This window comes from Hippocampus zosterae, chromosome 9, assembly GCF_025434085.1.
Source record: "Hippocampus zosterae strain Florida chromosome 9, ASM2543408v3, whole genome shotgun sequence".
Lineage (NCBI taxonomy): Eukaryota > Metazoa > Chordata > Actinopteri > Syngnathiformes > Syngnathidae > Hippocampus > Hippocampus zosterae.
This window is the reverse complement of record NC_067459.1, coordinates 21981166-22001620: the sequence shown is the minus strand read 5'-3', so window position 1 is coordinate 22001620 and position 20455 is coordinate 21981166. Positions and strand designations below refer to the sequence as shown.

Here is a 20455-nt window from a genome sequence, read left to right as displayed (position 1 = left end):
CGACGCCAAACGGCGCTGCTGCGTGAACAAAAGAAGGCGCGGCATCGAGCTGCGGCGCGGTGCGGCGGCCTCCCCGCCTGACCGACTCTCGAGTGCAAAGTCATTGAGTAATTTTCATATCCACATCCGCGTCGCTCACTCGCAACGTGCGACTTGGCACTCATTCAATATTGTCAAGCTCGGAGACTGGCTTCAAAGTCAAGACATATCAAAGATACGCACTCATGACCATGATGTTTGCGTTCGCAAGGAGGGTTCCGTGTCGGTTCGACGCTTGGCACTGATAGACCGCGCTGTCAGATGCTTTGGCGTTGTGCAAAACGATGGTGTCGTCAAACACCTTCCTGTTGGCCGCGGGGGCTTCTGCAAAGTCAGATCAAAGGCAACTGAACACAACAACGGCACTGATGTCAAGGCGGTTGAATAAGCAGGAAAACTTTGGTGCCCGCACTTGTTGGGTTTTTTTTGTTTTTTTTTTGGTTGTCGTTCACTTTACATGATTGGCGCATGCCGAGAGCTACGTCGGTGTTGGCAAGCAGAGTACGTTCTGATGCCAGCGTCATGATTGCCACTGCCAATAGTTTGGCTCGTGGCCCAATCAAACAAATTCCTTGTTAAAGGCATATTTGAGGCGGCCCGGTAGTCCAGTGGTTAGCACGTCGGCTTCACAGTGCAGAGGTACCGGGTTCGATTCCAGCTCCGACCGCCCTGTGTGGAGTTTGCTTGTTCTCCCCGGTCCTGCGTGGGTTTTCTCCGGGTGCTCCGGTTTCCTCCCACATTCCAAAAACATGCATGGCAGGCTGATTGAACACTCTAAATTGTCCCTAGGTGTGAGTGTGAGCGTGGTTGGTTGTTCGTCTCTGTGTGCCCTGCGATTGGCTGGCAACTGATTCAGGGTGTCCCCCGCCTACTGCCCGAAGATGGCTGGGATGGTCTCCAGCACCCCCGCGACCCTGGTGAGGATTAAGCGGTTCGGAAAATGGATGGATGGATGGATGGCGTATTTCAATCCTGTTCACGACAGACAGAGCAAATAGTCAAATGTTTCTCCGTTTATTAAGTTTTTAAAAAATTATTATGATACTATCATCTAGTTGGTTGGCACGGTGATCGGCACATCCGCCTCAAGGTTCGATTTCGATTCCGACCTCCCCTGTGTGGAGTTTGCATGTTCTCCCAGTGCCTGCGTGGGTTTTCTCCAGGTTTCCTCCCACATTCCAAACACGCGCGTCGGGTTAATGGAACACTTGAAAATGTCTGGCTGCTAACCAGTCACACCACACCGGGTGTGCCAGCGACCCTTCGTGAGGATACGCGGATTTGAAAATGGATGGATGGGGATCATCTTGTTGTTTGTTTGGGCAGTTAAAAATAGCGCCTTTGGATACCATCTTTGTATCCCAGTCGAGAGATTTCAGCTCAGGACGAAGGTGAAAGTATTTGAAAGAAGACTCCGCCCATCCCCCTGAGCATGGGAGAGTACACGAGCATTCCGCGCAGCTTTTTTTTTTGGCACTCTCCTGCCCTGTTTTCGCGATCACGCGGCAAGTTTCGGAAAGTGTACGTGAAGCCACACAAAGCTGCTGCCCAATAAGACGAGTGGGGCATGAAGATGCGTGGGGGACGAACCATGCAGAGGCAGCCCATTCACCCTCCAAGTTATCGTCGGTTGCGGAGTCCCGGTCGCCGAGCACTTGATGAGCACGTCGGAGCCAATCATACTGAGCTGACTCTCGGGCTCCAACTGCCACTGCGGAGGTTCTGCGAAGACACACAATCAGGGTGATTTTGATCAAACCAAACGTCGCGGTGACATTAAGCAGCTACGAGGAGACAAGAGGGGAACAGTTGACTGCATTTCATCAGCCTTGCACGAGAGCCCCATCGCAAGAAAGCGATAGTCCGCTTTTCCAAACGTAACAAAACTTGACTCCTCGGTTGTTTTCCAGGTGTGACGGGACGATGACAACAATTTCCCTGAATCCCATTCCACACTGATCTTTTAACAAGCTGCCGATCACCTTGTTATGAAACTGCGTATCAATGAAGATCTCAAAACGTCATCGCTGCTTATTTGATGTACCTTCAACGGTGACTGTGAAGTAATGGACCACTTCTCCATGTTTGTTCTTCGCCTTGCACCTGTACTTGCCGCTGTCTTCTTGTTCAATACTTGGCACAATCAGCAGCTTTCCATGACTCTCCAGTTTGGCTCTCGTTGGAAGCTTATAGCCTATTTTGATCCATTCCACCTGCGGAGTGGGACTGAGAGAAAGATTCATATTGCTGTTTCGTCTTCTTTCTAATCAGTCTGGCATACACGTGGTTGAACTCACAATCCCTCAGGAATGCACTCCAGTTTCAAGTCCTCTCCCCTGACAAGATGTTTCGCTGTTGTGACACCAGAGGGCGACATAAGCGAGGGCCTCCGCTGCATGATGGCATTAGCTATTGGCACATAGAGCAAGGAGAGGAGAGATGATTATTACATTCTCTCTCTCTCTCTCTCTCTCTCTGTCTCTCTCTCTCTCTCTCTCTCTCTCTCTCTCTCTCTCTCACAAACGTAAGATGACAATGTGCACAAAACGCTGAAAACTCACCAGATTCAGGACTCATGCCTTGACTTTTTTCTGAAATGTGGGAGGATGGGATGGGAAAAAAAAAAACAAAAAAAAGTGGATGCAAAATGAGAAATACCACTGAACTCACAAACTAAAACCAGCGGGATGCATGTGAACACGACGGATCAGCACCGGCGCAGGCGGTTTAATGGCCTAATATGGAAGCGCAAATAAATCCTACCGATTAAGGAGGAAATAGTAGCAACAATAATGCACCTACTTGTCTTGACAACGACCGACATGGCTGTCTTCTGAACGATGGTTCGTATACTCGGGAAGGCGGCGACGCAACAGTAGTCCCTCCTGCTGTCCTTCTCCTCCGCGTGTGAAAAGTACAGATCTCCATTCAAGCCCATTGACACCCTCTCGTCTTGCTCGATATGTTGGAGGTCTGCACGTACCAAATATTCACACGTCAGTCGTTTGTTATTCGATAATCAAGAAAATAAGGAGACAAAAAGCACGGAGTGGACTCGTGCATGGACTTTATGCTAAATTCATTTTTTTCGGGGCAAACTGTGCTTGAGTTGACAACTGTGTGCTACTAGTATGACTAGTGACACTATGACTAGTTAACATCAAGCTCTTCAATGTAGTGGGAAAAGTACCGTATACGGACTGTAAGTGGAAAGTGTGAGCCATCGTGACGCTTGGCGATGATATTTGGAGAGGCTCCGTCCGTATATTAGTGAGTAGCACCACTTACTGATAGTCATCCAATAGATCTGCAGAGGGGGTATTCCTTTGGGCGGGTCACAATTTAAAATAAAAGGCTCGCCTTCCTCCACCACAACAGGATCAAGCATTTCTTTTGGAAACTTTGGGACATCTGGAGACAAAGTTAGACAAAATCCTTCAAAATAGTGTCACGCACGGGGTCGACACAACGAGCAAAGCCTTGACGTTCTCCCAAAGATGGCTCTGAGAGAATACGGTGTTTTGCTTTTTCCAAACCGGAGTGGTCAACCTCGGAGCTCACGATGTGCTTCGAGTGTGCAGGAGCAAAAATACAATTGTTTCAAATCTGATGGAACGGGCTCAAGGCATCGGCGTATTTGTGATGTGCTTCAAAGCTTGCTGCCACAACAAATTGACTCACAGGCGAGCGGGTCAACTGGCTCAAATCATTTAGCTCTGAAAGAGCACACACACACGCGCATACACAAACACACAGGGAGTTGTATGCGTTACTCACGAGGGACGATGAATTCAATCTCCTTCGATGTGGCCGTCCCCAGTTTGTTCGAGGCGTAACAGAGATACGTTCCCTGGTACTCTGTCAGGTTGCCGTTATTGGGTATGACAAAAGTCCCGGAATCCTCTTCTTTCATCAGACGGGGGTCGGAAGAGGGGTCAAATTCTTGGCCGTTTCTCATCCATCGGAATCTATATGTTGTGACATAGCATTGCCTTCAGCTGAGTTTGCCCAGTGTTGATGCCGAGAACCACAAAGTCAAAATGTGTCCCAGTCTGGGCAACGTGTCATTATTTTCGGGCTTTCCATCAAGCCGAAGCCATGCCAATGTCGCTACTCACTCCGGCTGGGGATTCCCTTTAGCCTCGCACGTCATGGGATAACTCTCTTCAAACGGGAAGGCGATCAGGGAGCTTGGCGACTGGGCGGTGATGGTGGGCAGCTGCTCAACTGGGGACACAAACCAGAAAGCTTGAACATTGGAGTGACTCGGAAAAGGTCCCATGTTTGAACAGTGCAGGTTTTAGAGCTGGTGTGTTGTGTTATTGTTTGAGTCATGGATGGTTTATATGTATCTGTACCATGAGGCATAAGTGTACAATGGAATATAGCTATTTAGGCAACACAACAATAAATTGAGGCGGCCCGGTAGGCCAGTGGTTAGCACGTCGGCTTCACAGTGCAGAGGTACCGGGTTCGATTCCAGCTCCGGCCTCCCTGTGTGGAGTTTGCATATTCTCCCCGGGCCTGCGTGGGTTTTCTCCGGGTGCTCCGGTTTCCTCCCACATTCCAAAAACATGCGTGGCAGGCTGATTGAACACTCTAAATTCGTCCCTAGGTGTGAGTGTGAGCGTGGATGGTTGTTCGTCTATGTGTGCCCTGTGATTGGCTGGCAACCGATTCAGGGTGTCCCCCGCCTACTGCCCGGAGACGGCTGGGATGGGCTCCAGCACGCCCCGCGACCCTAGTGAGGATCAAGCGGCTCGGAAGATGAATGAATGAATGAATGAATGAATGAATGAATGAACAATAAATTGAGAGTTGCAAGGTATTTTACAAGATAAACACACAATCGCCACAATGCTTAACAAAAACAAAAAAGGCTCAACGTGAAATGGGATGGGCCCTGCTCAAACATAAGGCGGTGTGTTCCACATCACGTGTCAAGAGATGAACAACTGAGATGGCAACGGAATTCAAACAAAGTTACAGTTTGCTGGAACAAACTTACTGTTGACATGACCTAAAACTAGAAAATCCAAGCGCAGCAAGTGGGAAGAATACAAACAAAGCAAAAAGTAGTTGGGGATTCATTCCTTTTTGTCACATGCGATTGCCCCTGAAGACAGACCCCCCCCCCCCCCCAAAAAAAAGTTCTTTTCATTTTTAGAAGAAAAATAAAATGTTTGAACTGCTCTTTATCGAACCCTGCGAGACCGCCTTGAATAATTCAGAGGAGGAGGTTTTGATATGCGTTTCCAAGGAAACTCAAATACCCACAAACACAAACGATACAAGAAACATGATTCAAGATGGATAATGGCAGTAAATATATTCCATTCACACAGTGCTTGATCAAAGTAAGCGTACTCTGAATTATTCAACCGCTTTCCTTTTTCCCGATGAGAATAGATTTTTTTTTTGCCTTTTTGTTTATGATAGTACACAAACGCAATTGTAAGAATTATAAATAACCTTTCCTTGCAGAGTTGCTACGCGGTTAGCACAGATTCCCCACAGCACCGAGAATGAGCTGCAAATTGGAATTCATCTCAGCTCAGGTCTTCCTGTGTTCAGTTTGTGTGTGTGTGTGTGTGTGTGTGTGCGTGTGATTCTCGTGTGGGGGCGGTCGCCATGGTTCATCTTCCTCCCACATAAAAACGCTCCAGTGAAGACTCGAGATTGCCTGTAGGTGCAAATGTGACCGTGAATGGTTGTCTGCCTACGTCGGGGGTCGGCCCTGTGATTGAAAGGTGGCAGCTGAGGGTTTAAGTACCCGACCCCGAAAGTCAGCCGTACCATCCCTGCAAATCTGCACATCTCTTGATCAACAATTCACTTCACTGTCAAATAGATTTGACCGCTGCGTTATTTGAGATGGTGATGTCAGCTAGTGCTTCATAAACGGGGGGGGGGGGAAAAAACCAGATGGTCACCCCAAGGGCATTCAATGAAAAAATATATATATTTAAAAAAAAAAGAAAAAGAAAAAAGTTGACATTTTGGGTGTCACACAGCAATAGTTTTTCATAAAGTTCCCCCGTGCATGTGCTGCTGTACTGTTTGCGTTGAGATATTCGCGTTCGACTCAGCATGACTTAGATTTGTTCTTGATTTTACTGTTTGGTGCTTTCTACCGCCTTTATTACCGATTCGTCTTACTGTTTATTGTGTATGTTAAATCGCTCCATGTACAGCACTTTGTATGCAGCGATGGCTGTTTGAAAGTGCTCGAGAAATACTCTTGACTTGACTTTCACAACACCCATGCCAGCGTCGTTAGCCCTTCGATGATGTTTTTCCTCATGCAATAGCATTAAGCTAGCAGACTTTTAATGGGCAAACCGGCGTGCTCTTGGTGAAATATGCAATATGTAAACTTCAACGGGGAAGGGCAACAAACAGCTTGAGTGAAGCATCTTTTTGAAGAACTTGTGATGATCTGCCAAAGCACCGCTCGCCGTTTTGACACCGTCGCAGCCACCGTTGTTAGCAACAATGTCGAGACCTTGGCCGAGGGATGGCTCATACCCCTAAAAAACTTGAGTCAGTCTTGATTATTGTAGGTCAGCTGTTGTATATGGAAAAACAAAAAAAAATCAAGTCAAGTCAAGAGTATTTCTCGATCACTTTCGAACAGCCATCGCTGCATACAAAGTGCTGTACATGGAGCGATTTAACATACACAATAAACAATAAGACGAATCGGTAATAAAGGCGGTGGAAAGCACCAAGCAGTAAAATCAAGGACAAATCAAGCTGAGTCGAACGCCAAAGAATACAAGTGAGTTTTGAGGAGGGCTTTAAAGATGGGCAGCGAGGAGGCTTGCCGAATGTTCAGTGGGAGGTCATTCCAGAGAGAGGGACCCGCAACAGAAAAGGCTCGATCCCCTCTGAGCCTCAGTTTAGTCCTTGGTACTTCTAATAATGTCTGGTCCACAGACCTGAGGCGCCGGGCAGGTGTGTAGGGGCGGATGAGCTCAGAGAGGTAAGGTGGCGCGAGATTATTCAGAGATTTGAAAACAAGCGCAATTGTTTCTGTGTGGTTTTTTTTTTCTCTTTATTATTTCAAGTCCTGCCTTAAAAAGTAAAAGTTGCCACTAACCTTCCAGCGGGATCTCAAGGGCTGCAGTAACATGAAAGGCACAGATAAAGGTGACCGGGGCAAGAATGGCCGCCATTGTCCAGCTTCTCTGGAACGTCATGATTTTCATTGTTGATCTTGGGCGTCAAGAAACGAGCGGGCCCTGGTGTTTCCTCAGTTTTGCTCTCTGGTGTGGTGAAGAGGTGGTACCTGTGAATAGAGAGCAGACGGAGAAGCCCCCCAGTGAGTCCTTCCCCCCCACGTTCTGGCCTAAGCCCAGACAACAACAAATCCCCCGTGACTGAGCGCACGCCCGCTCCCTCTCGTCAGCCATGCAGAACCAGGCACACTCAACATGTTCATTTGCGGCAACAGGGGCGCTCTGCTCAACATGTAAATTGCGAGGAAATATTCACATCAAAGTCTCCTACCTAACCCACTCGAGTCAAACGCCCACACACACAGAGCAAACTCCATCGCTCGCCTCTTACTTTTTTTGGTTTGATGTCGAAACGCCCGTAGACGCATAAAGTGGATCTGCTTTTGGACGATAAAAATAAAATAAGGACACCTGAAAAATGTGTTACAGTGTGCTATAATCGTTTGAAATGTTAAAATCAAGCCGTCCAATTCACAGCCTCTGTGATTTAATCAAATAACTGAGTGATAATAAAGCTTAGGCGGCCCAGTAGCCCAGTGGTTAGCACGTCGGCTTCACAGTGCAGAGGTACCGGGTTCGATTCCAGCTCCGGCCTCCCTGTGTGGAGTTTGCATGTTCTCCCCGGGCCTGTGTGGGTTTTCTCCGGGTGCTCCAGTTTCCTCTCACATTCCAAAAACGTGCGTGGCAGGCTGATTGAACACTCTAAATTGTCCCTCGGTGTGAGTGTGAGCGTGAATGGTTGTTCGTCTCTGTGTGCCCTGCGATTGGCTGGCAACCGATTCAGGGTGTCCCGCGCCTACTGCCCGAAGACAGCTGGGATAGGCTCCAGCACCCCCCGCGACCCTAGTGAGGATCAAGCGGCTCGGAACATGAATGAATGAATAATAAAGCTTTGCAAAATTAGCATGGGGCAACATGTGCGATGTTGCCGCCTGAGGACCGTGAAGCATCGTTCAAATGTTCTCTAACAGTTCGCAGTCCAAGTATTGCCTGCAATCGACATTTTTTTTTCCAGATCTCGAAGCCCTAATGAGCACATGAGCGGTCAGAGAGTGGAAAGAGAGAACTTTGCCTGCTTTAGTGTCAACCCCTCCAGGGTGCAATTGGCTTGCGCAGGTTGACGGTGACCCCGCTCACTATATCATGTCTGAGTAATTCGTTTACCAGGTAACGCCGGGAAACCCGGGAACACTATTTTTTATTTATGTATAGGGATATTTGCAAAATGCCATCAAAGTAAAGCCGTACATACAAAGATCCAAAGTAGCCGATTTATTTGTATTTCTAAAAAAGTAGCAGATTTGTGCAAAAGAGTTGCTTTGTCAGCTTGGGAAGAAGCAAGAAAAACTGTCAAAGTCTTGATAAGACGCTGGGCACGTTAGTCACAGCCGAAATGGGCGAATAAATTGCAAGGAGTGAAAGCCGTACTTTGATGGTGACACATCTACGTTAAGACAAAGTGAGAAAGAAAAAAACAAACCACGACAAACTCATTCCTGCGCAAGTCAAGTGCAATTCCATGTCTTGACGGACATTTACTTGCACAAATACGCGTCACTTTTGTAAAATAAATAAATCATAAATAACAATAGGCGGCCCGGTAGCCCAGTGGTTAGCGCGTCGGCTATACAGTGCAGAAGTACCGGGTTCGATTCCAGCTCCGGCCTACCTTTGTGGAGTTTGCATGTTCTCCCCGGGCCTGCGTGGGTTTTCTCCGGGTGCTCCGCTTTCCTCCCACATTCCAAAAATATGCATGGCAGGCTGATTGAACACTCTAAATTGTCCCTAGGTGTGAGTGTGAGTGTGAGTGCGAATGGTTGTTCGTCTCTGTGTGCCCTGCGATTGGCTGGCAACCGATTCAGGGTGTCCCCCGCCTACTGCCCGAAGACAGCTGGGATAGGCTCCAGTACCCCCCGCGACCCTAGTGAGGATCAAGCGGTTCGGAAGACGAATAAATAACAATGCAGTGCTTCCATGGAGGACCGGCCTCGACTCTTTGACTGTTATAAACTACAACCGAAAACTGCTACTGTGACATTTTTGTTTGCACGACAACAAGAGATTTGAGACACAAAACTGGAACTTTTTAAGAAAAAAAACAAACACTGCAGTATTGTTCCTATTTACATTTTCACCCACTGAAAAAGGTGTGTAGTTTTTTTTTCATTTTTTTTTTCTTAAACATCAGGAGTGTGTCATGTGCCGTTTGCATTTCTCAATCTGCGATTGAAGAAAAAAATCATTCATAACGAACCAAAGACCAAGGGGCGAGATTCAATTAATTCTGTCCAGACGCGTTCTCCAATGACCAGGCGCTCTGATCTGAACAACCATTCGTCAAGTTAATGGTATTAACTCGGGGGCCTCCTGGGTCGATACGACAATTTCAACCAGCTTGTGACCCTCAGATCCACCCACTTATATCAGCAGCGGGGATCAGGGCTCTCGGTTAGCCTTCCACGCTCAATCGCAAGCCAGTGCTTGTGACTTCACCTGGAAGTAAATAGCAGCGTTTCACTTGCCCGAGGCATTTGTTTGTTTTTCCCACACGTTTTGATGAATGCTATTCCATACCGAATAAAATCAAAAGGTAGAAGCTTGCTCTCGTGGGCGCACGCTTTGTTCAAGAGGAGGAGGTGCGATTCCCCCCAAAAACGTTTCTTGAGAACGAACGCTGCCATCTGGTCATGGGAGGTTCGCAAAGGACTTGAGTGGGGTGAGTGATCATGTCGACGTTGAAGTCACGGACGTCTACGACGCACATGAGGGGTCCCCTAAAGCTGGCCTGATTTAAAGACCCAGGGGTCTTCTTAACCCTCCGCCGCCCCTTTCAACAGCGATCAGAGCCGCCGGAGATTGATGAATCGGGCAGGAGGGTCAAAAGTGTTCGCTGGGGGAAGGCCAATATGAACCCGAACTTTGGGGAGCCAAGACTCAGAGGGGACGGGTGCACTACGGGAAGGGGAGGCAAATCCAATCACTTTTCACCGTTTGGAAAGTCGTGCTCTTGAAAAAAAGGGTCAGTCAAGATCCAGAAAGAGGATTGAAATGCAGACAAATAACTTTTTTGTTCTGCTCATGGGCGCCTCACTCATCCCTGAGTGCATCAAATAGACTCGGCTCAAGTGCAGACTTCTAACGGTTGGTCGTGATCCAATTTTGTCTGTATTTAAAACTAAAAAAGTCATTTTAGGACAAACATCAGTCCAAATTGTCATCATGAAACAAAATATGAGGTTGTCATTTGACACCAATTTTATGTAGCTACAATACAGGCTGGCGGAATGTCAAGATTGTGACGGTGCAAAAAACAATCATGCCCACAAAAAAACAAAACAATCGGAAGCGTCCCGTGGTTTTCGGGGGTTGATCTGGTGGACAGATGACAAAACTGCTTCAAGCGGTGTAGCTATGACGCTTGGGCCTTCGGTTGTGCTGTTCAACTTTTTCCTTTGTGTAGTCCTCCGAATGGATTTGGTAACTCAAGCATTCGGCTTCCACATTCCTCCATATCACGCGGTGAGGTGGTTATATACTTTTCTTGGCTTCAGGCTTTTGATGGTGTGACATCCAACCGCATTTTGACATATCTGCAGCAAATTCTGCATCTCGATGACTGACTCAATGACTTTTTGACTGTTGGAAAAAAAAATTGGCAAACCCCGTTGGATATTTTTGGCAAGCTTCATTCCTTATATCGCGGCCATCTGGCCTGCCCTGGCACCTTGGCATTGACCCTCAAACACAGTGCACGTTTTACAAAGTCACCAGACTGTATCACGGCTCACTCCATCGGAAGATCACACAGAAAAGTTGCTTGCGTAGGGAATTCGGCACGCTTGTGGATTTGTTGCCGAGGGCGGTGCGGGGTCCAAGAGAAACCATGCAAAGTTCAGATCGGTAGGCTCTTGAGCTGGCACCATCTGCTGCTTTCTCACATAAAGACAACAGACGGGCCACGTGTGGACCGAGTGTAGTTTACTGTCAAAGCCTGTAATAGGATTAAGCAGCTCACTCACTATTTTGTCAGGATGGATTAAAATATTGCCTTTGATTAAAACCAGCGATGGAGCTCCACACGCTTCTGACAGTCATTAGAATTAAATTAAAATCATTAATCATAACTTTTCTTATCTTTGGGCGTGCACTGTGTCACTGTGTACAGAAACCTGCGGCATTTCTTTATCCCCTCGCCCCCCCGTACCCCCAAACAGTCTTTCCTCTGACAAGAATAAGCGCAATCAATTTGCTACTACAAGCTTGGCCATGCAAGTCATCCATTATTAAAAACATTATTGGTTGCGCCAAATCTGAAACAAGACACTAAATGAGATTGGGAAGTGGGAACAATATTGTATAATTTGCTCCTGTAATTTTGCTGCACTTCAGGAGCGTGACAGTTCAATTATGCCACCATTAATATTTCATGAGTGTGTAGCATGAGCAGGCGGAGGGCACTTTTAGGACTGTCACAGGAGGATGAGAGAGAAAGCGATGGCGCCGGCACTCAAAAAATGAGGCTCAGTTGGAGTTGGATAGAGAGCTGATGCACCAGGGCACCGAGGGTCTGCGACCTGTCTGTTCTGGAGCAACTAATGAAGTCTGACCTCCCTGATCCAAAATGAACTCAGAGTCCAGAGAGTTGTCACAATACAGGAAGAGAGAGGAAAAAAAAGTGAAGACCAATTATATTCTCTTATTTTGATCATCAAGCCTCCACAGTGGTGGTTTGAAATCAGATTTTTATTCATTCCCCTGCCATGCTCATAACTCAAAACAATCATCTTTTCCCATGAAATGGAATGAGAACGTCATTGATTCGCTCCAGCCTTCCTCCATAATACAACAACAATGGTTAGCATGTATATTATAATGGGGAAAAAAAGGCGCACTTCTTAATGTTGTACTTTGTAAAAACATGCAGTAGTGACATCATTCAGTAGAATTAAACAAAATTACAACTCTGTTAAAAAAAAAAAATCTTTCACTCCCTTGATTTTATGTTTAGTTTGACATTAACCTTCAACTAGGGGTTGCAATATGCAAGCAGATGCCTCTTCTTTTTTTTTTTGTCAAACTGTTGCAGGTCGTCTGGTGAGTTGAGTTCCCTGCCACCATACTGCACTCGTATCTCAAATTGTTTGCTTGCAAGCAAACCACTTTCAAACTGAATTATGTAATCTGCTGTTTTTGTTGAGGTTACATTTGGTTTTGTTCCTTCATGTGCCCCTGTGTGTGTGTGTGTGTGTGTGTGTGTGTGTGTTTCTGGCGATGGTTTGTTATTTTGGTTTCCTGTGGTTTGTAAACTTCAATTAGGTTTTTTTTTCCCGGTGTACTCCTGTTTGTATTTTTGTGAAATACATTTTGCTCAGTCCATCCGACTCCTCCTGCCTCCCTGCTTTTTGGGCTCCTCCAACTACCACCTCGCAAACGTGACATAATCTGATTATTTCCGCATCTGCTGTCCCTCCTCTGAACCTGTTCATATGTTTAAGCTCCGGGGAAGGTGTGCCGGACCTGTCTGGATCTCGTCTTATGACGAGTTCATCATTTTGCTTCTGATCTGGCGTCTTTGAAGCCCAGCAGGAGTGCCCCCTGCCCAGGACAGTCATCACAACAGGGAGAGATGAATTAACTAATTGGACTGCGCTGACTGGAGTCGTAATTTTGTGGCAACAAGCACAGGGTTCCTCTCACTCCGAATTTCTTCACTTGTTTTGACGAAGGCTGGCAATTTGCCCTGATCTTGCTACGTATGCCACAGCGGGACATGATTAATGGCACTTGTTTCTCAAATCCACAAGACGAAAGATTGTATTTCAGCCATTCGACCAGGCTTGATTTCTCATATGAATCTGAACAAAAAATGAGGGAAATACTCTCCGTGAAGAGCAGAATTACCAGCAAAACAAGAGTGTCGGTGTTATACTTTACTGCATGAATTTCCTGTTCTGTTTCCGAGCAAAGCATCTGGACAATGTTACAGCGGGTACGCTGTATGATCCGGCGATCAGAATATGTGGCCTACTTCTTGTTGTAGGGTCAGGCTGAGGTTGCGTTGAGACAAATCCAATGGAATGATTACAAGACCAGACAACTCAGGATTTATAATGCACTGTAATTATACCGAATACTGAAGGTTTATAAACATTTCACAACTGAATATTAATGGTGGTTGAGGTCTTTTTTTTTTACGCATCAATACAGAAATTGTCTTCATAATAAGGTGTAAAAGTATGTATGTCGACTAGCAAATGACACATTTATCCCTGTCGAAGATGACAAACACACTAGCAGAAATATTTAATGGGATGGTGTAAAAATGTGTCATTTTTAAAATGTTGTGACATTCAGGCAGCAATATTCCAAAGGTAAGCGTCATGACTTAACTTTTTTAATGTTATTCGGTCGGTTTACAGTCAATTGCAATCCGGTTTTGAGCTGCTCAAGAGTTGATCTCGAAAGAGAACACAGAACACATGCAATCTGGTCTATATACTTACAAGTGACATCATCCTTTGCGCAGGTCCCCATAAGGCATGTATACATTCCTTCCAAACGCAATAGCATCCAGTATAAATAGCAAGTATTTGTAAGTAAGTAAACAGGCAGAAGAATCAGAGCTGAGCTGTCTCCGAGTTTTGTCAGCGAGGCTTGATATGGAGGAACGTGAGCATCGAGGACCCTGGTCACATATGTTGCCTAAAGCCTCCGGCTTGGTTAAGACGCTCATTAAGCCTTTGACAATCAATCCCACAAAGCCTCGTGTAAAAGACTATTCACATGGAGGGGACAAAGGAGCGGTGGAATGCAACTTCCACTCCCCAAGCCGTCCTTGGGGCACACAACTAGAAACAAAGCTGGATAAAAACATCATCATGACAAGAGTGGCTAAAATGAACTGTTAGCGGTGCTGCAAAAACGCATACGAACAATAGCTCGATCTTTTTGTGCATTACAAATAGTGATGGCGACCACCAAAATACATTTCCAGGCATGAAAAGACGCCACATGTGTTCTCCAAATGACTAACAGTGATTTACTCGAGTGTCTTTTCTTTTGTTGTCGAATGGAAACATACGGGTGCGAGCTGAAAAGATGAATATGATGACATTTATTTCCACGCGCCGTATGTACTGTATACGGCATACCTGCTACATCCAATCTCTTAAAAGGCAGCATTATTTACACAAACCCACAGAATCAAAGGGTTAGCAAATGAAATGGAACGGATAGACCTCAACTATCTTCAAGTGAATATTTTGGAAAATCCTTCCATTGTCATCACCGCTGATCCTGAACAAGGGTGGCAAGGGGAGGAGCCTATCCTAGCTGACTTTGGGCAGCGCAACACCCTGAACTGGTCGCCAGTCAGTCGCTGAGCACATAGAGAGACGAACAACCACTCGCTGTCACATACACGTCGTAAGGGCTCCCCAAACTTTTCCCAGTGAGGGCCAAATAACTTTTCACTGTAGAGGGTCAGTTTGTAACAAAAAGTGTGATGATCACAGAGGTCTTTTCCATAAAGTTACACATAACTAAAAGTTAACCTTTTAGTTCCTGGACAGGAAAAAAAGGAATCTGAAAACAAATAATAACACTCTTAATGAAGTACATTACAACCAATTAATTATTCTCTGACCTAATCTTTTTGACATTATTTATTTGATAAGGGTATGTCCAGGAGTTGCTTTGTTATTTTGGAGCAACCGATTTTGGATGGGGCACAAAGGTGGAATCGACTGTAACGTTTTATGCATGTACAAGTCTCCATCACGTGGCCGGATTGAAAACAAAATGAGAATGCATCTCTGGTATTGTTCAGGGGGCCGGGCAAAATGTGGAGGCGGGCCGTAGTTTGGGGACCACTGGCGTTAAGTATTCATACTGGTCTACTCTTTGGAAAACACACACACAGTTTGTTGCTCGTCAAGAACATTGAGTCGCGAAACAAATGAACTAATCGAGCGTTTTTCGACTTTTGGCGTGACACAGAACCTGATTGTTCTACTCCGATGAACAGGGAGCTCGACTGAAAAGCCACACTGAAGGACTGGGGTGACTGAAAGCTCGGCTGAAGTGCTGAGACTGTTGATAAGAACCTTCCACCTTGAAAAGCTAAAGCACTCTCCCACAGCAAAAAAAGGGGGGCAATGGGGTGGGGGGGGGTTGAAGTGCACCCAGTCTGGATGATGAATGATGGAGGCACTGGCCTTAGATTTTAGTTTTACCAAGGAGAAAGGCAGCAGTGAGATAGGGGGATGGTTATGTTTGAATTATGCTGATGTGACTTGTAGCCGCAGTGGAAATGCAACAAAAGCTTGCTTGCCTTCACGGATCTAGCAGCCAGAAAGGTAAATTATTTCTTGGAGCTTTTTACGAGGTTGATGGTTTGAAATATGCAGCATTAAAATGATTTATCAGTGGATAATTGATGTTTGTGTGCAATCCCCCCACCACGATAAAATATTCCGGCTTCCATGTCATATCTTAACATGTCGAACAAATCCCGTCAGCGACACCGGATCTGTTGAAGGACTTGGTTTTTGTTGTTGTTGTTTTGAGGGGCGGGGTGCGAGGGGACTCGAATGAGTGCACTCAGCCAAAGTCAGTAATGGAGAGCACTCTTGTGCAATGCCATTGGCAGATCCTCAGAGTCCACGAGCACTCATGTTGCCACAACAGGATGGAGCTGTCGTTGCAGTCACAGAAACACAGGGAAGCCTTGTGAACGCGACACAAATGCTGGGTGCCCTGAGGGCTGGGCGGTCCTGCAAGGCCGAGCCAGATGGGTGGCCACCAAGACAGGCACTTCCGAAACGCTTTGCGCAGTCACGGCAGGCACCTGACAATATCCAGGACACAACCCCCGGAGAAAGTCCCCACTCAAGTGCCAAGCAGAATTTCCTATGGGATAGTATCGACCGACCCGACTTCCAGTCCATACCTACCTGTACATGTTTGAACTCAATTAACTTTGTTTTTTTTTTTTTGGTTTTTCATGAAAAAAAAGCTATGTCTGCAGTCACCTACAGTCCCCATTCTCTGTGCCGTGGTTTAATGTAATCTTACCCCCTCCTCACCCCCCCAAAAAATAATCTGCTCTGCTGCCAGAGTAAACGCTTACAACATCTTTAATTTGCGACATGCGTCTTATCTCCGTCCAGCAGCGATCATGAAATGTTATCAGACAGCTACAAGATGGAAGTCTGCAAATGTATCATTCTGGTGGAATTACAATAATGCTCGCTCGACCTGCTGTCCTACCTCAGGATAGCAGGAACCCAATAACAATACAAGTATTTTTTGGGCTCTCGTGTCACTCTTCTGGACCACACATTTCGGAGTTGAAAAACTAAACGTGCATGGAAGAACGAGTGTACAGAATCAATATATTCTTCTTCTGGAAACCAGAATTGTCAGGGCATGTTTTGCATTTGCCTTTCAAGGTCCTTTAATTTTCCATTCTGATCACTGATGCACAGATGAAATACTCTCCCGTGCTGCCTCTTGCTTCTTCCTCGTCTTGCTTGTTTAATACAAGACCCTGCGTGAGTTCACAGTTTGCAAATGACTAAAACTATTGTAACTAAGCAAGCCCGTGGGATCGCTGCGTTTGTATTTGCGCGGTCCTCTTAATGATCCGTGACTGTCAATGAAAAACAGGCAGAATTCCAGCACTGTTGGCCTTTCATCTGCTCCTCAATTATTTCCAGATCGGTGTTGACGGCGGATTTATTCAGTGCGGCTCAAGCAACCATCGAACAAAAAGCGCTCTTCAAAAGCCACAACAAAAACACCTTGCGCGCCTTCGACAACGGTTCACTTGCAGAACATGTTTGCTTAAACTTTCAACGTTTTCCCCAGAAGAGGAAGACAGAGTACTTCGTCCAGACAAGCATGACAGACTCCTGCATACTCGTTGGAGCACCAAAGATGGTGCGCTTGGTGAGGGTGATGGTGGCGGCGATATGCACTCTTGATACAGCACCTACTGAACATCCGCAGCATGTAACCTGCAAAGCGGTAAAGAATATCTTGGAAATGTGTCCAAGTTATTGTGGATCTTGTATGGATGAAATTATATATTTCATGCCTCTGTCTCTCTACTCAATACTTCTGTAAAGTCGTACACATTTGCCTTGTGCGTATGAATGATGCCATGAGGCCATCTAACTAAAGTCGCCTTGCCTTCGAACTCAATTCGGGTTGGTATTATTGGGGTTTTTTTGGAGACTGGATCAATATGTTGTGTCTCCAGCTGGCTCAGTGAGGTCACTTTCACAGTGGAAACGGCCTCTTTTAGAGTGTGTACACAGCTGACAGAGAATACGGAGGCAAACATGAGCTTCAAGATGAATGCATCAAGATAACGGCAATGCTGCGGAGTCAAAGCGGGGAGGCATGGTAACGGCTTTGGCTGTGCTCGCCATCCATACAATAGTATGTGCAACCTTATATTTAGAGTAGGGGATCGCGATCGACCGGTAGCCCCTTGAGTGGTGCGGAGTCACTCTCGAGGGGTCTAGTGGGAAATTGGAAAAAAAAAAGGATTTGTGTGTCTGTATGCACTTTATAATTATTATATATTTTTGTGTTAGTGCACACCGCACACCAAATCATCCGATCAGGTTCATTTTCACCCAAAAAGTATTTAAAAAAATTAACTAGAATAAAGAAGCAGATGACTTTCAACAGCGGCACACAATCTGCATCAAGTGTAAATTTTTAGAGGTTGGCAGTCTGTGTGGAATGTTCTTCAGCTGCCTGTGTGAGTTTTCTTACGTTCTTAATCCCGTTTCCTCTTACGTTCTCAAAAACATGTGACATTAATTGTGTGACATTGATTGTAGACTCGAGTCATTAACTGGCAACCAGTCCAAGGTGGACCCCGCCACTCAAAGTGACGTCACGCTCCACCTCATCTGCGACAGAGATGATCGATATGCACTTTGAGCCATTGGTAGTGCAGCGGGTATGCAGAATTTTTGGGGGACATCTTAATTTAATTACTTCTCAACAAAAATAGAACCAGCTAAGGAGGACGATCGTTTCCATCTAAAGTAGCTCGGCTGTCAGAGGTTTTGAAGCAAACACTGCAAAACCTTCCTCCCCTTAATCCTGTTACGCCAACAAGGTTTAATTCCAGCCAGAAAACAAGCTTTTTCCTTGTTATGGTGACATAACAAAGAGAAGCAAATCTGACCAGTCACTTGAACTCAGCCTTATTTATAATAAGCAGTAAGGATCTAACTGCCTTTTAAGGAGTGTCCTCCAGGCCCCTTTGCTCCCACACACATCCTGGGTCAAGCCTTCAGGACCGCGACGGATAAGAGGCCCGTCACACTATCCGGCTAATCCCGCAGTGGAAATTGTCGCTGGCATCCGTCTCACATGAGCACACAGCAGGGGGTGAATGGCAGACCGATATTTTAGACAATTTACTGATTGTGTGTGGAGGGCGCTGGGCGCGGTCGCGTCTTTGTGGGGGGTTTCACACCGACAGCATGTCAAAAGACAGACGGGACGACTTTTCATGCCTCTTTCTCATTTCCATTCAGGAGCTGCATAAAGGCGACCCAGGGAGGTCTCTTTTAGACAGCGTGTGGGCTAATAACAATTGTTAAAATGTCATATCGTCTTGTTGGGGCACGCTTAGAATCACAGATTTTACCTCGTTGTCATCAGAAGAATCATAATAGTCCGTTTATATTTGATGTCCATGCTTTTCACGAATGAATATTATTGCTGTGGGAACACTGTAACGATGTACTTCTCAAAGCATCTCTTGATAGCCAATTAGCTCATGTCAGATCCCGTAGCCCGGAGGCACATTTATATTAAATGTCAACAACCAAACGAGCGTTATGTGTTCCTTCCCGGGCCATTTTATCTGTTACACATACAAGTTAATTGTCTGGCTCTATATATATATATATATATTTTTTTTTAAATGAAAATAACGGGCTGAGGATACTTGGTATTCATGAAGGTAAAGGCTAATCAAAGTACGGCTCATTAGACATCAAGAAACAAGTACCTGGCAGACGCCCACAACTACAGTATAAAAATACATCCATAAGAAATCAAAGGCTCCCCAAGGAAAGTAGAACGGTCACAAGGGCAAAATTGTCTGAGTTGCTTGTTCAAGTTGGAAATGCTCATATTGTAACTGGAAAAAACAAAATAAAAACAAAAAAAAAAACAACATATTCATCGCATGCTTTTATGGCACTTGTAGTCCTGCCATACGATTGATTGCTTTGCTACAGCCCAAACTTTGCATCACTCAATGGCTTGTTTGTGAATATTGCTATTAAGTCAAGAAGGCAAAGTGTAAACCAAGCAGAGCAAAACATAAACTTCACTCCGAGGCAAGAAGTCAGCAGGAGATTTTAACTTATAACCTGTGACCGCAGGACTCAGAAGATTGCGGCTTATGCACAAACGCGACTCCAAGCAGACTATTCCAGAAAAGTTTCCCTCTGTGATGAAATATGGAACAGAATGATTATCTTGGACTTGGTTTCCCAACAAGAGCAGTGTCACAATATCATGAGTTGGCATAGCCTCAACGAGCACGGAAGGTGGAAGGTTACGTGAGCTACAAAGCTTGCACCTTTGTTAGCAGGTAGTTTGTCAACAACTTGACATCAATACAACATCGCCTGTGGAAAGTAGCATTTAACTTTACAGCACATGCTAGCTTCTCAACAGAGGCTTCATTGTCTCAATACAAAATCTCAGTATTCAACGTAGCGATGCATGCTAGCACGCTTCGTTCACTGAGCGAGGAAGAGCCAGGGTTACATGGATGGAAACAGTCTGCCTTGTTTTCATAGTTCTCCTGTTAAGTAATAAGTCAGTCTCTTAATGCAGTCACAGGCCAACAGCAGTTGGTGCGGACCATCTCGTGTCACGAAACGGGCACCCTTGTAAATGCGTTAAGACTTGAAGGCAGTGCCATTAGCATTTTGGACACAAATGAATAGAGGCATTTGTTCCCGTGTCCCCTGAAAGACTCTATTAAAGGAAGGTTTAGGAATTGCTCTGTGTTCAACTTTGTCACGTTTGCGCACCACAGTGTGAATCATTGGCAAGCCAATCATGATGGCTGATTTTGCATTTGATCATTTTTCGCTTTTTATGAACTCCTGCCTGCGAAATTTGAA

At 45.7% G+C, this 20455-nt stretch overlaps 1 protein-coding gene across 7 annotated transcripts in view; it reads right to left on the bottom strand.

Annotated features, from left to right (window-relative positions):
• The window catches only part of chl1b (cell adhesion molecule L1-like b), a 56287-nt gene that overhangs the window by 23131 nt on the left and 12701 nt on the right, over positions 1 to 20455 (bottom strand). For 3 of the 7 annotated variants that reach the window (XM_052076051.1, XM_052076057.1, XM_052076053.1), the window contains exons 2-12: positions 7142 to 7330; positions 5048 to 5065; positions 4158 to 4266; positions 3817 to 4007; positions 3328 to 3450; positions 2842 to 3012; positions 2601 to 2630; positions 2337 to 2448; positions 2084 to 2265; positions 1630 to 1761; positions 223 to 363 (exon numbers count right to left, since the gene is read on the bottom strand). In XM_052076051.1, coding sequence (XP_051932011.1) covers positions 223 to 363; positions 1630 to 1761; positions 2084 to 2265; positions 2337 to 2448; positions 2601 to 2630; positions 2842 to 3012; positions 3328 to 3450; positions 3817 to 4007; positions 4158 to 4266; positions 5048 to 5065; positions 7142 to 7250 — 1318 coding nt within the window. In that variant the 5' untranslated portion in view covers positions 7251 to 7330. Of the gene's footprint in view, positions 1 to 222; positions 364 to 1629; positions 1762 to 2083; positions 2266 to 2336; positions 2449 to 2600; positions 2631 to 2841; positions 3013 to 3327; positions 3451 to 3816; positions 4008 to 4157; positions 4267 to 5047; positions 5066 to 7141; positions 7331 to 13783; positions 14013 to 20455 lie in introns of those variants that run through there. The other 4 variants (XM_052076052.1, XM_052076055.1, XM_052076054.1 and 1 more) reach the window with 4 other exon arrangements.